Raw genomic sequence first — 19,211 nt, 5'->3', positions numbered from 1 at the left:
GTGTGTGCGTGTGTGTTTCATTTCTCTGTGAATATGTCCACATACACACCTGGCAGACCACGCCCATTGTCTGTAGGATCTGTGGATGCTGCTACTTTGGGGCACTTGGAACTCAATACATAATAACGAGAGTGGTGTTTTGGTGGGAATCCAGCTAGAGAATGTAATTTTATTCTGACCCAAATTATCTTCTGTACTTTCAGTTTTGATTAAAGTCTTGCACTTCCTGTTCTAGACTTGAATGCTGATATGTGCTTGAGAAATCCCCCACGTTCATGTCACAGGGTGGTTGCATTTCATGAGAGCCCCTAGCCTTATTTAGACTTACTTTGAGTGCTGTTTAGAGCTTAAGGTTATGGTTGATGATCTGAGGCCTATAGGCAACATTTATTTATTAGGCACTTAACTTTATAGAAAAAGGAACTCAGTAACTGTCATCTTTATTTATAGCCCCCAAATTCATATTTCAACCCTGCCCATGTGCAAGCATTCATTTTTCCATATATTGCTGCAATTAATGTGTAAATGCTATTTTCTATTTTTATAGTTATTATCCCTCAAACACATTTCCATGTTTTTATATAATGTATCCAGTTATATAAATGCCAATGTTTACTTCACAGAATGTGGAGGCTCTAGATCCACGAGGTCGAACCTTATTGCATCTTGCTGTGTCTTTGGGACATTTGGAATCTGCGAGAGTCTTGCTCCGACATAAAGCAGATGTTACAAAAGAAAATCGCGAGGGATGGACAGGCAAGTATACTTTTAAAATAATTTAAAGGCTTTCATTTCGATTTCTCTTTCTGAATAAAGGCCAATCTCAATCATCCTTGTCCTCAGAGTCATCTTTATTTTAAGACTCTTCTCTCTTGGAACTAGGGGCCGGGGTGTGGAGATGAGAGCCTCGGATGCTGCTGGCTGATTGCAGCACAATGGCCAGATTGTGTCCTGGGCCAAAAGCCCTGGTAGAGGGTGACTCCTCATCCAGAAAGCAGTGCTCAGTGTAAACCCTTTCCACCATACGTGAGTGTGGAGCCCAGATTTCCCCTGAGGAATGTGATGGTATAACTCCAGTGTATCCATCAGGGTAGGCAAAATAAAAAAGAAATTATGGCTAGAAGTAGCCTTTTCTAGTGAAATCCTGGCATTTCATTTTGTAACCTCTCTTACTATTGGTCAGAGTAATTTTGTGTTGACTGAGCAAGGATACACACAAGTCTGATGTACATGTCACCACAGTTGTACAATCACCTAGTTAAAGCGAGCTCTCTGAAGACACTGTCAGGATTTCAGCACCAGTGGTAAGACAAGTGGGGTGAAGGGAGGATGGAAGGGGTTTGATCAAGAGGCCAGGAGTGCTCTGTTTCTCTTTCCACTCATTTAAGATTTGAGAGCTAGCAATAAGCAGTTATGGTCGTAAATACTAAGGTGGGACTGCAGCCTTTCTCCCTCTTTGTAGAAAATGTTGGTCTTTGATCTGTACAGATAGTTTTCAGACTGGCTTTGGAAAGTTTGTCAGAAAGTCTGAGAAGACTGGGTGATGAAATTTGACCTTTTTATTTTCCAGTTTTACATGAGGCCGTGAGCACTGGCGATCCTGAGATGGTGTACACAGTTCTTCAACATCGGGACTACCACAACACCTCCATGGCCCTGGAAGGAGTTCCTGAGCTGCTCCAGAAAATTCTCGAGGTATCTGTAAAAATGTGGCCCTGCCATAATTTGAGTTAACTGCTGACACAATAGCTGGAGACGCAGTTTGCCATCCTTGTGTGCCTTCCTGAAGATGATTCGTGAATATGATACATTGGGTACCAAATGGCATTATTCCTTGCCTCTCTGACTTGTTAAAGATATGAGGTCTTTCACAAATTATGGTTCTAGGTTACAAGGCTTACGCTTTTAAGTGCTATTTAAAAATTATACCTTAAGACAAACAGACATCAAACAATTTGTCTAGGTGCCTGTTTTCTTAAGAGTAGCATCCTGAGCATAGGTCATCTTGGGGAAATTGTGATGAGCATCAGTTACCGTGCAGGGATTTTCACGGCCTGTTGAGGCTCAGAGGTCCGTGTGCAACTTCTCCTTGCCCATCCTATCATTCTAGCAATTAGCATTTTGTGACTTTTAACCCATTGCCTTGGTTTATTTACAGTTACTGGCTTTGGGGCCGTTTATCTGTCTTGTGAACTTAAGTGTATGGGCCCTGTGACACTTAGAGACCTTTCTTCAAAAACTTTACTTCTGGGCTCACAGATTGTTTTGGATGATGGTTGCCATTCTTCAGATAATCTTTTTTTACTGCAAAAAGCGTCTTATCAGTCAACCATGTGCAGTATTCCCAGGGCAGCAGGAGATGATAAAGTACCAGTGGTTCAATTTTCATGTCATTTATTAAGCACAGAAATGAACTCTCCAAAATATCTTCAAAGATATTTGCTAGATAAATCGGCTTTACAACTTTAGTCAAAACACATTTCCTAAGAAAAATTAACAGCTCGGTTGAGAGGAAAAATTTTGCTGTAAGTAAGAAAATTACCACTCATTATCTGAGCACTCTTTTTAAAAAATATATTTCTATGAAACTCAAGCTAAATCATGCCCAAGATAGTCAATTTTCATATGCTGTAATGAAACCATCCGTGAAGTACGAAATAGTCGTATGCATTGTTTTTGGCTAGGTATGTATTTGAATGTGCAAAGATCACATGGATTTATTGTTTTCTTATCTAACTTACTGTAGGAGGAACTAAAAACATCACTTGCCATTTGAAAAAACAGAAAATGATTTATTTAACGTGAGGTCACCCTTCATTTTAAAAATTCAGTGTAAAAGATTTTATTTTTTTACCTGTATTGATCCATGGCAATGAACTTCATTAAATTGTATTCTCTGCTTGCAGTTATAGACAACCCATAAATGACCTGTGTGTTTTTCGAATCAGAGGCTGTTGTTGACATTTTGTCTTTCAACTGTGTCTCTTTAAAATATGCCCGCCTTTCTTATTGGCTGCCGCTTGGACAGTGTCTTTGCCCATTATTGGAATCCTGGCTGGTTTTACTCTAGGGTAGATTCTTGGTCTTCCTGCCCTGGGCTTCTAGAAAATCAAGGCAAAGCCTTGGGGGTGGGAGAGAACAGAAAAACACCTGTGGGGCCGGCCCGGTGGCACAGCGGTTAAGTGCACATGTTCCGCCTCGGCGGCCTGGGGTTTGTGGGTTCGGATCTGGGTGTGAACATGGTACCGCTTGGCAAGCCATGCTGTGGTAGGCGTCCCACATATAAAGTAGAGGAAGATGGTCACAGATGTTAGCTCAGGGCCAGTCTTCCTCAGCAAAAAGAGGAGGATTGGTGCCAGATGTTAGCTCAGGGCTAGTCTTCCTCAGAAAAGAAAAACAGCTAGAATTTCTAGCATTTCTCTTCTTGGGTGGTAACTGTGGGATTTCTTAAGTAGCTCTCCAAGAACCTTCTGTGAGAGTTCATGGTGGGTCAGAAAATTATCCTAAACAGGGCTGCTCTGGTGGAGTCAAACTGCAAAAAGCCAAATTCTAAAAGTTTAAGAGGAAAGTGGGGGCAAAAGTCTTCTGTTAACTGGAGGGGAAAATCAACTTCCTGGGGAAGTGATGTCTAGCAGCCTATTTCTGTTTCACAGAGTGGTCCCATAAATCGGCAGCCAGGAGCCTCTTATAGCCAAGCTCCCGGTAGATCAGATGGGATAGAATAGATGGAATCCACGCCCCTCCTCCTTGCTTGGAGTAGCCTGTCACCCACACTGCGTGGCAGTGTTTAAGCCGTCCTCCCAGACTCCTCTTTCTGCTACTGTTAGGAACCTGGTTGAGCCCTAAATCAGATTTGATTTTATCCCTCTCCAACCTTGTTGCTTTCAGGTAACCGTATTAACTGTCTAGACATATTTTATATCAAGACGAAATAGCAGCCTGAACGTAAAATAAACGTCTATTTTGATGGGTTTATACTTTACGTTCCTTTTTATTTTCTCTGTTCTCTCCCCTTCTCCCCCTTTTTAAACCCTATCAACTCTTACTCTGCTTGTGTTTATTTAATAGTGCCAAGGGTAATTTATTTTAAACCTTTGTCCTCTAGGCTCCGGATTTCTACGTGCAGATGAAATGGGAATTCACCAGCTGGGGTGAGTGGCTGTGGGCTGGTAATTTATTTCTGTTTGCAAATTTATTGAGCCTGAATATAGGTTTATTTTCCCTTTATTAAAGTTACACATATATCTTTTTTTTAATTTAGGAAATGCATGGATAAGAATAAGGAAAAACAGTCACTGATAGTCCACCTTAAGCACAATTACTGTTAATGCTTTGGGTGTTTTCCTTCCAGTTTTTTCCCCCATGCATAGGACTTTTTCTTCCAAGCATCCATAAATATGATACAATTCTGTCTCCTCCTTTTGTCACTTATAGCTGACATTTATCAATATTATTAGTTTTTAAAAATGTCACTTTAAATGGCTAAAATTTTAGTAAGTAGCTTTACCATAATTTAGTTAATTTCCTCATGTTTCAACTTGATTCTTCTAAACTTGTTATTCTAAGGAAGAAGATAAGATGAATATTGGAATAGCTTGTTTTTTACAAAATGGATGTATTTCTCCACAATCTTATGTAAGGCAAATTGACAATAATTTTCATCAGTGTTCTACTTTTATTTCTTGTCCATCAGTTAAAGACAGCTCCTAACACCCAGGTTTTAGCTATTTTCACTTCCAGACTTCCCTTTCCGGCAAGAAGGCATATTTGTTATGAATGTTTAAATGAAGTAAAAAGTATATAAAAGAAGAGAACTTCAGATTCTTCTGTGAAAGTAATGGGTTCTTTTCTAATGCAAATAATCACTCTGATTTCAGGCGTTGTGAAAAAGCAGCACATTTTAGACATTTGATATTTTGAATGGTGGATATGACAATATGGTAGGCTACAGCCATATGGTGAGGGTTGCATATGCGGTTGAGAAAGGCCAGATGGACACGCTTTAGCCCTGATGGCAGTTAATAAGAGGGTTCATTGTGGGATTGAGTCTACTCCTGGGAAATCCATTTAGAGTTTTCTCTGGACAAGACATCGATCTGTACTTTCATAAAGAGCTGTAGAACAGAAGGTCCATTTTTAAGAGTGACTTCCTATATCATAAGTGTGGAAGCCAAGTCCAGTTCTATATGATGGTTGCCATCTTGCCACTGCTATCCTTTTGTTAAATTCAGAATCCTGATTTCCTGGGCCTGGGTGTTCTGCTTGGCCATTGGGTTTTTCTCAGTAGTACACGTCTCTTCTCCAGTGCCCTTGGTTTCCAGAATATGCCCGAATGATGTCTGTCGCATTTGGAAAAGTGGTGCCAAGCTGCGTGTCGACATCACGTTGCTGGGGTTTGAGAACATGAGCTGGATAAGAGGGAGGCGTAGTTTTATATTTAAGGGAGAAGGTAAGTGATTCCATTCTAGTAATCAGTGCTCGTGCTAAGTTGCAGAGTGTTTTTTCACTCTCAAAATGTGTTCAAATTCATGTGCCTTATCTGATCCTGTCTGGGGCATGTGTTTTTTTGTTATTTTTACTAATTGTTCAGCTTTCAATTCTTGTATCTTATTTCCTGTCTGGATAGTTCTCTCGTACGTATTATTTACCACCCGACACTGTACCCTTTTGACAAGTATTTGTCTCCAGTTCTTCTGAGTACAAGACTGTGGTGTATCTGTTTATATTCTCTCCATAATCGGGCATGGCACTCCTAACGGAGAGTGAGAAATGGCATGGCTAGCCCAATGTTGTATGTAAATATTTTGTAATAATTATGGAATCATATATTTAAAAAAGTACAGCTGAAATGTGTTGCTAACAAAGAATGCATATCATTTTAAACTAAGTCTGCATCTTTGGGGAAGATGTCCTAGAGCCTCCTGGGAGTTGTGGAAAGCTGGTCAGATAATCCCTGTGCAAGTGGGTAATCGATAATAATCTTCAGGTTTTAGCAGCTAGCACCTGGGGGGAGAATTTGAAAAATGATGTATTTTACCCTATGAGGCGTCCTCATTTCTGCATCTTCCTTGCATTGTTCTTAGTCACGCCCTGGTTTCCATTAACAGACAACTGGGCGGAGTTGATGGAAGTCAACCATGATGACAAAGTGGTCACCACTGAACACTTTGACCTTTCCCAGGAAATGGAGCGCCTCACTCTGGACTTGATGAAGCCAAAAGGGAGGGAAGTTGAGAGGCGACTCACAAGCCCAGTCATTAACACCAGCCTCGATACTAAAAATATTGCTTTTGAAAGGTATGAATTTAGGTTTTGCATTTTAATGTCTAATCCCTTTACTGTCTGTAGTGACATGTATATATTAATTGGAAATTATGGGTGGATTGGGATTTTTCTAATATGGCTTTATAAACACTAGTGGGTTTGAAAGTTGATCTCTGCTCTAACGAAATAGAAACCATAGCTGACATCCTCCATCATACATCATTTTTATAGCACATTGGTTAAGTCTTGGAGAAATGTCTTCATAATCTTTTATGGGCCCTTTCTAATGGGTTTTACTTGAATTCTGTTTTTTTTCACTTTTTGGTGTTTGGAGATCCACAATACTCCCTCGTCCCAAACCGTGGAGCTGTGAGTTTCTGGAAGCTAGAATCGATCCAGTATTGAATGTGGTTGTACTGATAGTAGTCAGTCACATTCATGGTTATCAGATAGTTAAGTGTGGTTCTTTCCCCCACCTTGACGCCTAATAGTTTAGAGCAAGAGTCTAGAGGGGTTTCAGTTCTATTCCAGACTCTACCTGAAGAAAACTCTGGAGAGGTCTGTGCCGTGGTTAACCTGGAGGAGAACACTGTTTCTGGTTGGCTGCCTCTAGGCCGCGCAGAGGCGTGGAGGGCCTTTGTAAGGGAAGCAGAGGCTATCACTGGTGTTAGCCTGTGTTTCTACCGTAGAGCACACTGTGAGGGAGTCCGTGTGAGCCCTGCATGTTTGCCTAGGATGTCACATCCAGCCCTCTGTCAGCCACAGCAGCATAGCCTCAGCTGACAAGGACACTATTGTCCTAGATTCAGACTTTCTTTTCTCTTAATGAATATACTAACTGTCCTCTGTTTTTATTTTCTTGTTTCCAATATAAAATTTATGAATAAAACTGAAAGTTTTCTGTTTAGTCAAACATAAGGCTCGGTAAATGCCCTTTTCCTGTAATTTAGATTGAGCTGTGGAATCAGGAGATCTGTTGGTAGCAGAAGACGAAAGCAAAACGCCAGGTATGCCGCTGCTTTGCTGGTGGCACCCTCCCTAAGGCAGGATCATCGCCAGCCTCCTCACACTGGCCTTGCCGGGTGACAGCTGTTGTCTTCCAGGGACAGCAAGGTTTAGGGACTGACCGTGGCCTTACCTGGAAGGGTCTTGGGAAGACATCTCCAGGCTTCAGTGTGCACCTCTGCAGACAGGGAGAGCACTTGAAGGTAGGGCTGTGTTGGTAAAGCTGGAAGATAGAGGAGGCCGCCCTCGCTGGCACAGCCCAGCAGTGGAAATGAGAGGTGGAAGGACGGAGCGCCATCGGCAGGACTAATAACTAACTGTGCGGCTTTGGGCAAGTGGCTTAATCTCTCTGGGTTTCTGTTTCCTCAGCTGAAAGAGAAAAAGGAGTGAATCTAGAGATGAAGTCTCTGAAGTCCGCGACTCTAGGCTGTCATGAGAAGAGCCACTGTTCCCTCTAGTTCATCAGCAGAGTTGCTAGAGTCATTGTTTGTTGTAAAATGTACTTTATGAAGACAGTGTGGCGGTTACTGGCTGTTACTCCATTGAGTGTAGATGGGAAGTGATGGCCCATTCCGTTTGTGCTGAGGACTAAGGCACATTTTGTATTTGTATGGTCACAGGGTTTTCGTATGGTTCAAGCTAACCCTCCTTTTGCAACTGACAGTGGGTTGCTGCAAGAGAATTTCTAGAAGACAGCTGCTTTTTTTTTATGGTGCTCAGAATTAAATATGTGATCAGGGAGCTTGTAAATCAAGCAAGGATTTGAGCCACGCAAGTGAGGTTTGCTGGTAGAAAAATGGTACATACCTACATCTTCCTGGAGGTGTGAGTGTTCATTTGATTGAACTGGGAAGGTGTGGCTCTCTTGCTTTATGAGAGTCATTTTCATCCATTTCTTTCTTCTAGTCTCTTACTTGGAGCTTGATGCTTGCAAATTAATCCCCTTCCCGCATGAATATTTGGCTGGCCAGTATATACCCCCTGGATGCAGTCTGGATCTTTCTCTTCGCTGAAGGATTATGCTCTGCCCACCTTAAACAAGACATTCCTTGCCACCTTCAGAGCCTTTAAATTGTGTAGCTGCCTCCAAGTCACAGCTCCTGCTAAGTGGCCTTTGGTGTGGCGGTCTCAGTCGAGACAGGCAAAGATGAAAATGGCAAAAAGGGAAGCTGGGTGTCCTTCTGTCATCTTCAGATGCCTGTGCATGTACAGTTCATCAGGGGCCAAGGAGTTGCTAGAATCTTGGTTTTAAAATAAGGTGTAGACGTTGAGTTTAGTAAGTAACTGCTGTCAGGAGTGGAAATGGCAAAAGAAGTGGAACAGCCAGGAGCCGGTAGAGCAGACACACGTGAGTGAGGAGCAAGGCCGTTTCCAGGGAGAAAAGTGCAGCTCTGTCTTCTCAGCCTACGTGAGGATGGAGTGGAGCGGACCCAGGCCTCCTTTGGTACCTCAGAAGACCATGTGCCATAAAATGAGTATTTCCCGTGCCAAACTATCGAGTGACTTTGGGAAAGACAAGGAACTGGGGATTGAGTTCATTAACTGAAAGGAATATCGTGATTGTCAATTATGGATGACTCAAAGGGGACTCTGGTTTGTTAATCAATCTGGTGCGGTCCCCAACCCCCTGTCCCCAGGATTGTTATTTTGCTTCTGAAATGTAAATTGGAGAGAGCTAGCATTTGGCATAATCCCTTTAGGATTTCTCTCTGTCCCTCCACGGGTCATGCTGCACAAATTGTGTACAACTAACAGGAAAATTAAAGCTCTGGTCCCCCCTTCTCTGATGGGCTATAGTACACACACACAACTCATTATACCCCATCTGGACTAACTTCATTTACCTAATCCCGTTAGAAGAAAAGCAAACGGTTCGGAAACACAAAATGCAGATAGCCACATACCTTCTTTGTGAGTTGGCTAACCTGCCACCATTTCTGCTTCTTGCCTGACGTCCCACTTCACTGCGGGGTCAGAGCAGGAGGCAGGCAGTTGCCCTACACGGGGCCAAGCGCAGCAGTCCCAATGGAGCCAGGATGTGATGTCCTAGACAAAGGGGCGGGCTGGCCAGGGCTCCCCTGTGAGTTGCAGCCTTTCCCAGGCCGAGCTGCTTTGAGAAAGAATCAGAGCCTCTTGGCCGCTCTTGGTTCCTAAGTGCATTTTTTCCAGGAGTGTGTTGAGTTGAATAACTGGCTTTTTGGGCACTTTACCAACGCTGCAGCTGCCGCCGGAATGCTGGGCCCATTTAAAAGCAGTTCCACAGAGCTGGAATCGATGGCCGGGCTGCAAAACTGCTTTTAACATCCTTCCTCACTGCTGCACCAAACCTGCTAAGACGCCTGACTCCCAGGCCATTGTGCAGGCAGCGCTGGCTCCCCCGAGCAGCTCGCCACAGTGACGAGTCCCCGCCCCAGCCGCTGTCTCCCGAGGAGCAGGGCGGCCTGCGCCTCGTCGTTCTAAGAATTCCTCGATTGAGACATGGCTGCTTATGGGGATAGAGCGGCTGACGTCCCTGCCCATGTTTCAGATGCCCCAGATAAATGCTTTGCCCCAGATGCCACCTTGTGGCGAGCCCTTGGACGCTGGTCATCTTCACTCACTTCTTTAGGACAGCTGTCCAATAAATGTCACCACCTTTGTCGCCTATGCTGGCAGTTTTTGTAAAGAAGCCAAGAATGGAGGCTTTCTATGCCAGGGGTGAGGCAAATTGATTAATAACTGGGAGGGGGGTGGGGGATGCTTAAGCCATCTGTCATTGATAGCATCCTTTTGTGGACAACAGGACCATAATTTCCAAGTGTTCTTCACTAACTTAAGCTGGGGGAAAAAGCTGTAAAGGCTGCAGGGATAAATCTGAATGGCATATTGTACATGTAGAAATTTGTGGTGTTCACTTTTTATCAGAACTAAATCCGGATTCTGGGGCTGGAGGACAGATAAAGCAGAAGTTGTTAATGGTTACGAAGCAAAGGTAAAAGGAAACTCTTAAAATAAGATTTAATATAGCTATTTAGCTTCTATGCAAATGAGTCTGTACAGATTTTGTCATGCATCCGTGCCATGGAGATGCTCTGGGGAATAAGGACTGTCTAGTGTCTCTCACTTGGATTTTTATCTTGACTTTCAGAAAATGGGATAGCGGTCCTGAGGAGGTCTCTAGTTATGCCAAAGAGAAACAGGGTTGTAGAAAAATGAGTACAGGTACCAATTGTCCTGGAATGACAATTCCTTTAATTCTTTAAAAAAAAAAGAAAAAAGAAAAAGGATTAGACTTAACATGCTTGTTCATCTTTTTTTATAACCTGAGTTGGTTAAAAAAAAAATATATATATATATATATCTCTTAAAGTAGCTTTTATGAGTCCTTGTTTTTTCAGTCAGCCTAATTGTAACCAGTAGCCATGCAGCCCCCTTACATGACCTCAGTGAATTTAGAAAATAGTTGTCGTAGTGGCGCCTGGCATTTTGTCAGCTGGAAAGCTCTGCTCCTGGCCTTCCCAGCCATGCAGTACAGCCGGGATTGACGGCTCACAGAGATGGAGCCCGGCGCCGCAGGATCCTCTGAGGGAGCAGAGAAAGCTTACGTCGTGCTCAGCAAGACACATTGAGAAACATTTGTGCCAGTGCTGAGCGTGTCCGCTGACTCCTGGAACGTTGGGAATCCATGTCTGGCACATACGGTGAATTCTCTTAACTGTGATATTTGATTATCCAGACCCCCATGTTCCTCAGTCAGCCTGGATACCAGAGCATCAACTCTGGCAGTTAAAATAATTTTTTGTCAGTATACGGAATACCTTTAAAATAGTGACTTGCTGGTTTTCTCTTAATCTTCTGAGTGTAGAGACCCTTGTGTTCATTCCTTTCTCCTTCTGCCCAGCAGGTGGCTGTCTAGGTCAGTCCTACTGTAAGATTACCACCAGTCAGTAGAAGTATACGATGCAAGTTTGGGGTCGCTTAGCACAGTAGCAGTCCAGCTGGGAGGCCCAAATTGCAGGACATTCGTTGGAAAGTGTTTAGCAAGCAGAAGGGCAAGTAGGAAGATGCAGCCTGTCGCTGTCGACTCCTTGGTATTTAAAACTGTCAGAGATGCAAAGTAACGCTGATGCATTTCTAAATTGAGAGCTTGTGTATTTTCTCTGAAGGTCCTCATGATTGTTAACCATTTCTCATTTTTATTTGGCTGGATTTTTTTTTTTTTTTTTTTTTTGCTTCAGCATTCTTGCTCTTGCTATGCTTAGTTTTGGAGTTTTGATTCCCTGTGTCACTGTTTTCTTTTGCACACGTCTCTCAAGGTTTACACAGTAAACAATGTGAGTGTGATAACCAAAATACGGACAGAGCATCTGACCGAGGAAGAGAAAAAGAGATACAAAGGTAACGCTCCCCCCACTTTTTTTCTCCTAGAGAGAACCTTTGTTGGCTGTGTTAGGTTTGGGGTTAATGGGATCGGGTTGTGCTAATCCTAACTCTGACTTCCATTTTACAAAAATTCCCTTAGTCTGACTCATTCATGGAGGTATTTCCCCATAGTTGGCTTAGGTGTAATTAAAGCCATTTATGAAGGCTTGTTTATGTGTTATGAAGAACAGTTGCTGGATCCGGCTGAAAAAGTAGATAAGGATGTTGGAGATTATTTATCACCGGAATGAGTGATTTAGTCCAAACTATCACAAGGAAAGATTTGGACAGAATTTGGGCTGTGAGCCAACACATTGCCAATATGTGGTTGCCATATCCCTGCTCTGCCCGTGGCTGGCTCTGTGGCCTTGTGAAGTTACCTACCCCCTGTGCCTCAGTTCCCTCAGCGGTGGAATGGAGGTGCTTCCAGACCTTCCTTAGAGTTATTGAGAGGATTAGGTGAGTTACCACACGTAAACCTTTAGAACGCTGCCTGCGGTATGTGGCTAGCCCGCAGGAATTGTTTACCACCGCCACCACCATGACTATTACTCCAGTTTCACAGATGAGGAATCTGAGGCCCGGGACACATGGGTAGTGACCAGCCAAGGTGAGACGGGAATCCAGCTCTGGCTCACTCCTAAATCCAAATTCTTTCTACTTTTCTGCTTTAATTCTTGTAACTGTCATTCATCTAGAATGACTAGAGCCTAATAAAAAGTGTCCTATAAAGGATAAATTAGTTGACGGTCATGGTGGATCATTTCATCAGCCTGTCCATAAATGGATTTCCTAATGCAGGTGGCTTGGATCAGAAACTTTAAAATAGGATGAGAATCTTTTTCTGTAGTCACAAGTAAGGTATAACATTAGACATTAAACTTTCGCCTCCTCTGTAGCGGACAGGAACCCACTGGAATCTTTGCTGGGGACCGTGGAACACCAGTTCGGTGCTCAAGGGGTAAGTTGAAGCAACGCGCTTTTGGCGCAGTTTAAAGAAAGGAGGTGACTTTTCTGTGCTTGTGACGGCGTTTACTGAATCCTGACAGGCCGCTCTCTTTGAAAAGGCTCCCAAGCTGGAATTTGAGATATTCTTTTGGAAGAGAAGTAGATGAGTGAGTTTTTTTAAAATAAAGATTTTAGAGGCGTGATAGTGATTATAGAAGTCAGGTGCTGCCTCTCTCATCTGTTATAAACCAGGACTTCTCTATAAAAATGGACTTAAAAAGGGCTCAGGACTTTATATTTTAACAGAGCACCTTTAACGTTTTCTTACGTGATCTTCACAGTAACTATATGAAATTGCTACACTGGATGTCACTGAGGGCCAGAAAAATGAAATTATCTTTCTAGTGTCACAGGCTAGAGAATGACAGAGCTGGGGGACTCTAGATCTTCGAGATCTCATGTTCTTTCCGATAGTTCTAGGTCTCTCTCTCTTTTTTCCTTTCTGTAATCAGGAGATCAAAATGCAAAGGATAGTGGAGAAATATTTTGAAGTGGAGAAATCCATTAGACTTGCCGTGTCATCTGGTAACACCTTTGTAGATTTTCTTGTTCAGTGCAGTAAGAAAAACGCTAACAACTTGAGCCTCCTGATCTGTAGCTGGTTAACGTGTGCACCTGAAACTGAGTGCTGTACGCCCCATTGTGAGCACTGTTTGGCATTTCTTATTCCCCTGAGTTCTGGCTCAGCAGGACCTCACCACAGAATGTGCCACCGCCAACAACCCCACAGCCATCACGCCTGACGAGTACTTTAATGAAGAGTTCGATCTGAAAGACAGGGACATTGGAAGGCCGAAAGAGCTGACGATCAGAACACAAAAGTAAGAGATTCAGTGGCCTTTTTTTTTTTTTTTCCACTTTTTTTTTTTTATTGAGTTATTGATAGGTTACAATCTTGTGAAATTTCAATTGTACATTAATGTTTGTCAGTCATGTTGTAGGTGCACCACTTCACCCTTTGTGCCCACCCCCCACCCCACCTTTCCCCTGGTATCCACTAAACTGTTCTTGGTCCATAGTTTTAAATTCCTCATATGAGTGGAGTCATACACAGATTATCTTTCTCTTGCTGGCTTATTTCACTTAACATAATTCCCTCAAGGTCCATCCATGTTATTGCAAATGGAATGATTTTGTTCTGTTTTGCAGCTGAGTAGTATTCCATTGTATATATGTACCACATCTTCTTTATCCATTCGTCTGTTGATGGGCACTTAGGTTGCTTCCATGTCCTGGCTATTGTAAATAATGCTGCAATAAACATTGGGGTGCATAGGACTTTTGGGATTGCTGACTTCAGGCTCTTTGGATAAATACCCAGTAGTGGGATGGCTGGATCGTATGGTAGTTCTATTTTTAATTTTTTGAGGAATCTCCATACTGTTTTCCATAGTGGCTGCACCAGTTTGCATTCCCACCAGCAGTGTATGAGGGTTCCTTTTTCTCCACAACCTCTCCAACATTTGTTGCTATTAGTTTTAGATATTTTTGTCATTCTAACGGGTGTAAGGTGATATCTTAGTGTAGTTTTGATTTGCATTTCCCTGATGATCAGCGATGATGAGCATCTTTTCATGTGCCTATTGGCCATCAGTATATCTTCTTTGGAGAAATGTCTGTTCATGTCTCCAGCCCATGTTTTGATTGGGTTGTTTGATGTTTTGTGATTGAGTTGCGAGAGTTCTTTATATATTAAGGGTATTAAGCCTTTGTCAGATATATGACTTGCAAATATTTTTTCCCAGTTAGTGGGTTGTTTGTTTTTTTGTTTCAATCCTGTTTTCATTTGCCTTGAAGAAGCTCTTTAATCTGATGAAGTCCCATTTGTTTATTCTTTCTATTGTTTCCCTTCTCTGAGAAGGCATGATGTCCGAAATCAGTGGCCTTTTTTTTTTTTTAAGACTTTATTTTTCCTTTTTCTCCCAAAGCCCCCTGGTACCTAGTTGTGTATTTTTAGTTGTGGGTCCTTCTAGTCGTGGCATGTGGGATGCCGCCTCAGCGTGGCCTGATGAGCGGTGCCATGTCCGTGCCCAGGATTCGAACCGGTGAAACCCTGGGCTGTTGCAGCAGAGCGCGTGAACTTAACCACTCAGCCACGGGGCCAGCCCCTCAGTGGCCATTTTTAACTTATGGTTCTTACTCGTTTCAGAAGTTGTGCTGTTTTATGGTGTCATGATCAGTCCTTCTTCTAGCCCCTTCCTTCAAAAATAATTTTAAATTACTTTATCTGATGAAAGCTAACAGTAGATTGCTCATATTATTAGCCCTTCTCCAAATAGGAATTCTTGTATCCAATCTATGTTCTTATTTTTTTGCTCTTACTGTCAACAAGCTTCAGCCGGTCAGGTGACGCGGTTCCTGCCAGCTGTCAGTGTTTTTGTGCTTGCTGTCAGTTCAGGCTGTTGCAGGGGGAGGTTGTAGTGCTGTCATTTCCTGACTGGCAGATTTCAGAGTGGTCTGAATTGCTTGTGGTTCTAGTCTCTTCTTAGCTCCGAGTTCAGAGCTGTAAGGCCACTGGGAAGACTGTGGAGTGGGGAAGCCGCCGTTGTCCAGCCCACTGCACAGAAGGAGTTCAGTTTCCCCGTCTGGTGGAGGGGACCTCAGTCCTGTCTTGGTCCAATCCTGCAGGTTTAAAGCCACGCTCTGGATGTGTGAGGAGTTTCCTCTCTCTCTCGTGGAGCAGGTCATTCCCATCATTGACCTAATGGCCCGAACTAGCGCTCATTTTGCAAGACTGAGAGATTTCATCAAACTGGAATTTCCACCTGGATTTCCTGTCAAAATAGGTACTGTTAAAGAAACCACAGGAGCATCTGTAGGTTCGGCCCATTTTCGTGGATGACATGCCGTGCTTCAGGAAATTGGAGCACTTAGGCAAAAGCAGCATACACTAGACATAACAGAGGAGGTCAGAATTAGCCCTAGTTTAATTTGCTTTAAAGAAGTGTCATGATTCTTGGTTCATTTTGCATATCAAAATTAGGAAATTCCTCAGCCATCAGTTCCGTTTACAGATGGTGCTGACAGATATACAAGGCATAAAAATGTGACCTTCAAGTGTTAATGTCAAATCTTACTTCAGTGAAACTTCAAATTAGATAGTTATTTGAGGAAGACAGTTGACACCAAGGTCCTTTGATACGTAAATATGTTTTAAGACCTGAACTAGTATGCCTAATACCAGAAATAATACAGATTACTTGTGAGGAATTTAAATTTTGGATAGTTATGTGTTCATGGCACTTGACTTCTGGCTCGATTACCTACTCACTGTGATCTAGGAAAAGCTGCTTAACCTCTCTGAATTTCAGTTTTCCCACTTGTATGTTGGGAAAGGTTGTTAAGAGGATTAAATGAAATCATACTTATAGAAAGTACTTGGCATGGTACTAGCCCAGAAAGCACTCAGTAAAAGATGGCTATTATTCTTATTCTCAGTACAGTTTATTTATAAAAGCTTTTATTTTGTTAGAAATTCCCTTGTTTCACGTCTTAAATGCACGGATCACATTTGGAAACGTTAATGGCTGTAGCACTGCTGAAGAAACTGTATCTCAAAATTCGGAAGGGACCCAGGCTGATTCAGGTAAAAAATGATGAGTTTTGTGATTTTTTAAAAAAATTCATACATTGTCAATATACTAATTATTCAGCTTGAGATCGGGGTATCTTATGAAGTAGATCTTTTGTGCTGAATGAAAAAAATTTTAGATTGAGTTTCGATTAAGTGAAAAAATAACTTGTGGAATATGTATGACCCCACTAGTATTAAAAAGACAGCATATTCGTAAAAAACAACTTTATTGAAGTGTAATGTATATACAATAAAATGCTCCCATTTTAAGTGTGACAGTTCAATGCATTTTGACAAATAAATACACCCACGTAACCACCTCTACAGTGAAGACAGAGAGCATTTCTGTCATCCCCCAAAATTTCCTCAGGCTCCTTTACCATCAATCCAATTCATATTTTGGATGCTATTGTAAATGGATTTGTTTTCTTTATTTTGCAGTACTCATTGCTAGTATATAGTAACATAATGGAATTTTTTCCAGTTTTTATTGCAGTCAAATAGTGTTCTGTGTCTTAGGCTCATTGAAGGATACACAGGCATTTGTTTTATCAGTATCATTTTTTTTTTAAGATTTTATTTTTCCTTTTTCTCCCCAAAGCCCCCCAATACATAGTTGTATATTCTAGTTGTAGATCCTTCTGGTTGTGCTATGTGGGATGCTGCCTCATCGTGGCTTGATGAGTGGTGCTAGGTCCATGCCCAGGATCTGAACTGGTGAAACCCTGGTCCACCAAAGCAGAGCGCATGAACTTAACCACTCAGCCGCGGGGCCAGCCCCTGTCAGTATCATTCTTAATTCAAGTTTATAGATGTCTTATATACTCTCTTATATTTCATAATAAAAAAGGAAAAAATAAAAAGACACATTGGTGACTGTCTGTTTATATACACACGCAGACACACCCATCCTTCAAAGTGTATACACGTCACATCCTTCAAAGGACACACCATGTACACTAGTTACCTCTGGGATTTGGAAACAGGAGAAAGGGTGTAGGGGGAGATCTTCACTTCTCATTTTACAGTCTTCTGTATTGTTTTTATGAGTATTAATTTTATGACTGAAAAAAATAAGGCACAAAGAAAAAAGCAGTATTCTGGTACTTTTCTCTGTTGAGATTATTCTTCCTTAGAATCTCTCTCACATAGTAGCAAACCTTGATTTTAGTGTTTTCATTTTTTAAAAAAATTTTTATAAAAAGTTGAAGTGGAGCTTTATTTTACTCAGGCGCTGGACTGTCACCCTGTCTGTTTCAGCTTCCCCCGTCACAAACTTTGAGGTTGATCAGTCTGTGTTTGAAATCCCGGAATCTTATCACGTCCAAGACAATGGCAGGAACGTGCATTTGCAGGACGAAGATTACGAGATAATGCAGTTTGCCATCCAGCAGAGCTTGTTGGAGTCCAGCAGAAACCAGGTGCATTGACCAGAACAAATGGCCGGGTTTGGGAGCTTTTCTCCTCCGGTTTGGCCTCAGTTTTTGGGTAACCTGAGAGACTTACTCTCAATGACGTGTTTGGCACATTCATGGTATTTGCATAGATTAGTTTATATTTTATGCACCTGGTCTTTTACAAAAGCTTATTATCTGAGACCATCTGCATAGCCCCAGTCAGCATCATTCACAGGATGTCTCCTGACAGACTCCTTTTCCTCACATTCCCCCAGAGAGCTAATAATCATGCATCTTCAGGAGTGTGCCGTTTAATTTTCTGGTACTGAAACAGTAAATTCTTGCTAGTTTACCCCATCATATTTTCCCTAGAATATTATCTGTGTGTCAGTAGTCTCATAAGAAGGTATGTGGATTTTAATCCCAGCTTCCTCCCCAAGGAAGACCAATCATTGTGTTGTGGTTGCTCAGTAAGTGTGTGATGAAAATGGTGGTTGACTGTTAAAATTTTGTTTTGCTCAAATGTTTTATTCTGTCGTAAGGGGTATAATCCCAACCTCTCGCTGAGTCTTCAGCTAAAAGTAGGGCTAAGGGTAGGCCAGGCTAACGTAAAGGAGTTGCTTTTGTCTTCTGTGGCTCTTCCCCCAGGCCTCACCTGCCTGAGACAGTCCAGTGCTTGAGGTCCTCCGCCCCTAACATGCGCTCCTGCCGTCCCCTCCCTCCTGTGGCTTCCTGGCTCGATGAGCGTGGGGTCTGCTTCTGCCTCCAGTGCTGTGGCTCCTGGGCTCCTGCTGCCCATTTGTTCATTGGTTTCCTCCTTCCTTCCATCGTTCATTCAGCAGATACTTGCACAGTGCCAGCTTTGTGCCAGGCTCTGCACCAGGTGCTGAGAATTCTTTGGTGAAGCAGTCCCAGCCCCCGCCCTCAGGGGGCTGCTAAGCTTTCACAGTGGTTCCCACTCCCAGCTCAGGTTTTTGGTGTTCTGGTTTTATTCTTGAGCCTCAGAGCTTGGGTAATGTGAGTCCTCCCCACCCCCAGGCACTTCCCATGGACCCATTCTTAGAGCCTTTCAGTTTTCTGAGGCCGCTGGGCGAAGGGCCAGACCCCAGAGCCAGCATATTCTCTTCAGGAAGCCCCCTGGGAGAAGATGAAGCCCCTGGACGTCACTGTTAGTCTAGTATGCTTTTCCTTTCCCCATATAAGTGAGCTTATTTTTTCCCCCAATGTCTACATAAACCTTGTTGACCATAAATTTGGGAAAGGGAAGTTGCCAAAGTCAAAGACGACAAATACTGAATTGTGTATTCTAATCTTGCTCTAAAAGAATTACCTGCTTTGTTCATTTCAACTTAGCTGTTTTTAATAGATTGATTTTTTTGTCAAGTATGAGAAGGTTGTAGCTGTGAATCAGGCTACTGTCCCATATACCACCTGACATTCTGGTGCCATTTTAGACATAATCCAAGTCCCTGTTAGTTTTTCACACAGCCTATCAATAATGGGCATGTCAGTATCGTTAATTTTGTTCTTCCTTATCAGTATATCTGTTCCTTCTAAGAGGT

The 19,211-nt window shown here is 42.5% G+C and overlaps 1 protein-coding gene across 2 annotated transcripts in view; it reads left to right on the top strand.

The window, feature by feature from the left end:
- The window catches only part of ANKRD13A (ankyrin repeat domain 13A), a 31,601-nt gene that overhangs the window by 9,539 nt on the left and 2,851 nt on the right, over positions 1–19,211 (top strand). The window contains exons 2-13 of one of the 2 annotated variants that reach the window (XM_001496710.7): positions 624–756; positions 1,571–1,695; positions 4,106–4,151; positions 5,306–5,449; positions 6,108–6,297; positions 10,174–10,240; positions 11,565–11,646; positions 12,570–12,631; positions 13,369–13,499; positions 15,307–15,464; positions 16,151–16,264; positions 17,513–17,673. In XM_001496710.7, coding sequence (XP_001496760.2) covers positions 624–756; positions 1,571–1,695; positions 4,106–4,151; positions 5,306–5,449; positions 6,108–6,297; positions 10,174–10,240; positions 11,565–11,646; positions 12,570–12,631; positions 13,369–13,499; positions 15,307–15,464; positions 16,151–16,264; positions 17,513–17,673 — 1,413 coding nt within the window. Of the gene's footprint in view, positions 1–623; positions 757–1,570; positions 1,696–4,105; positions 4,152–5,305; positions 5,450–6,107; positions 6,298–10,173; positions 10,241–11,564; positions 11,647–12,569; positions 12,632–13,365; positions 13,500–15,306; positions 15,465–16,150; positions 16,265–17,512; positions 17,674–19,211 lie in introns of both variants that reach the window. The other variant, XM_005612485.4, reaches the window with a different exon arrangement.

The sequence above is a fragment of the Equus caballus genome, chromosome 8 (assembly GCF_041296265.1).
Source record: "Equus caballus isolate H_3958 breed thoroughbred chromosome 8, TB-T2T, whole genome shotgun sequence".
NCBI classification, from domain to species: domain Eukaryota; kingdom Metazoa; phylum Chordata; class Mammalia; order Perissodactyla; family Equidae; genus Equus; species Equus caballus.
The sequence above is the reverse complement of the archived record's forward strand: the minus strand, read 5'-3'. Positions and strand labels throughout refer to the sequence as shown.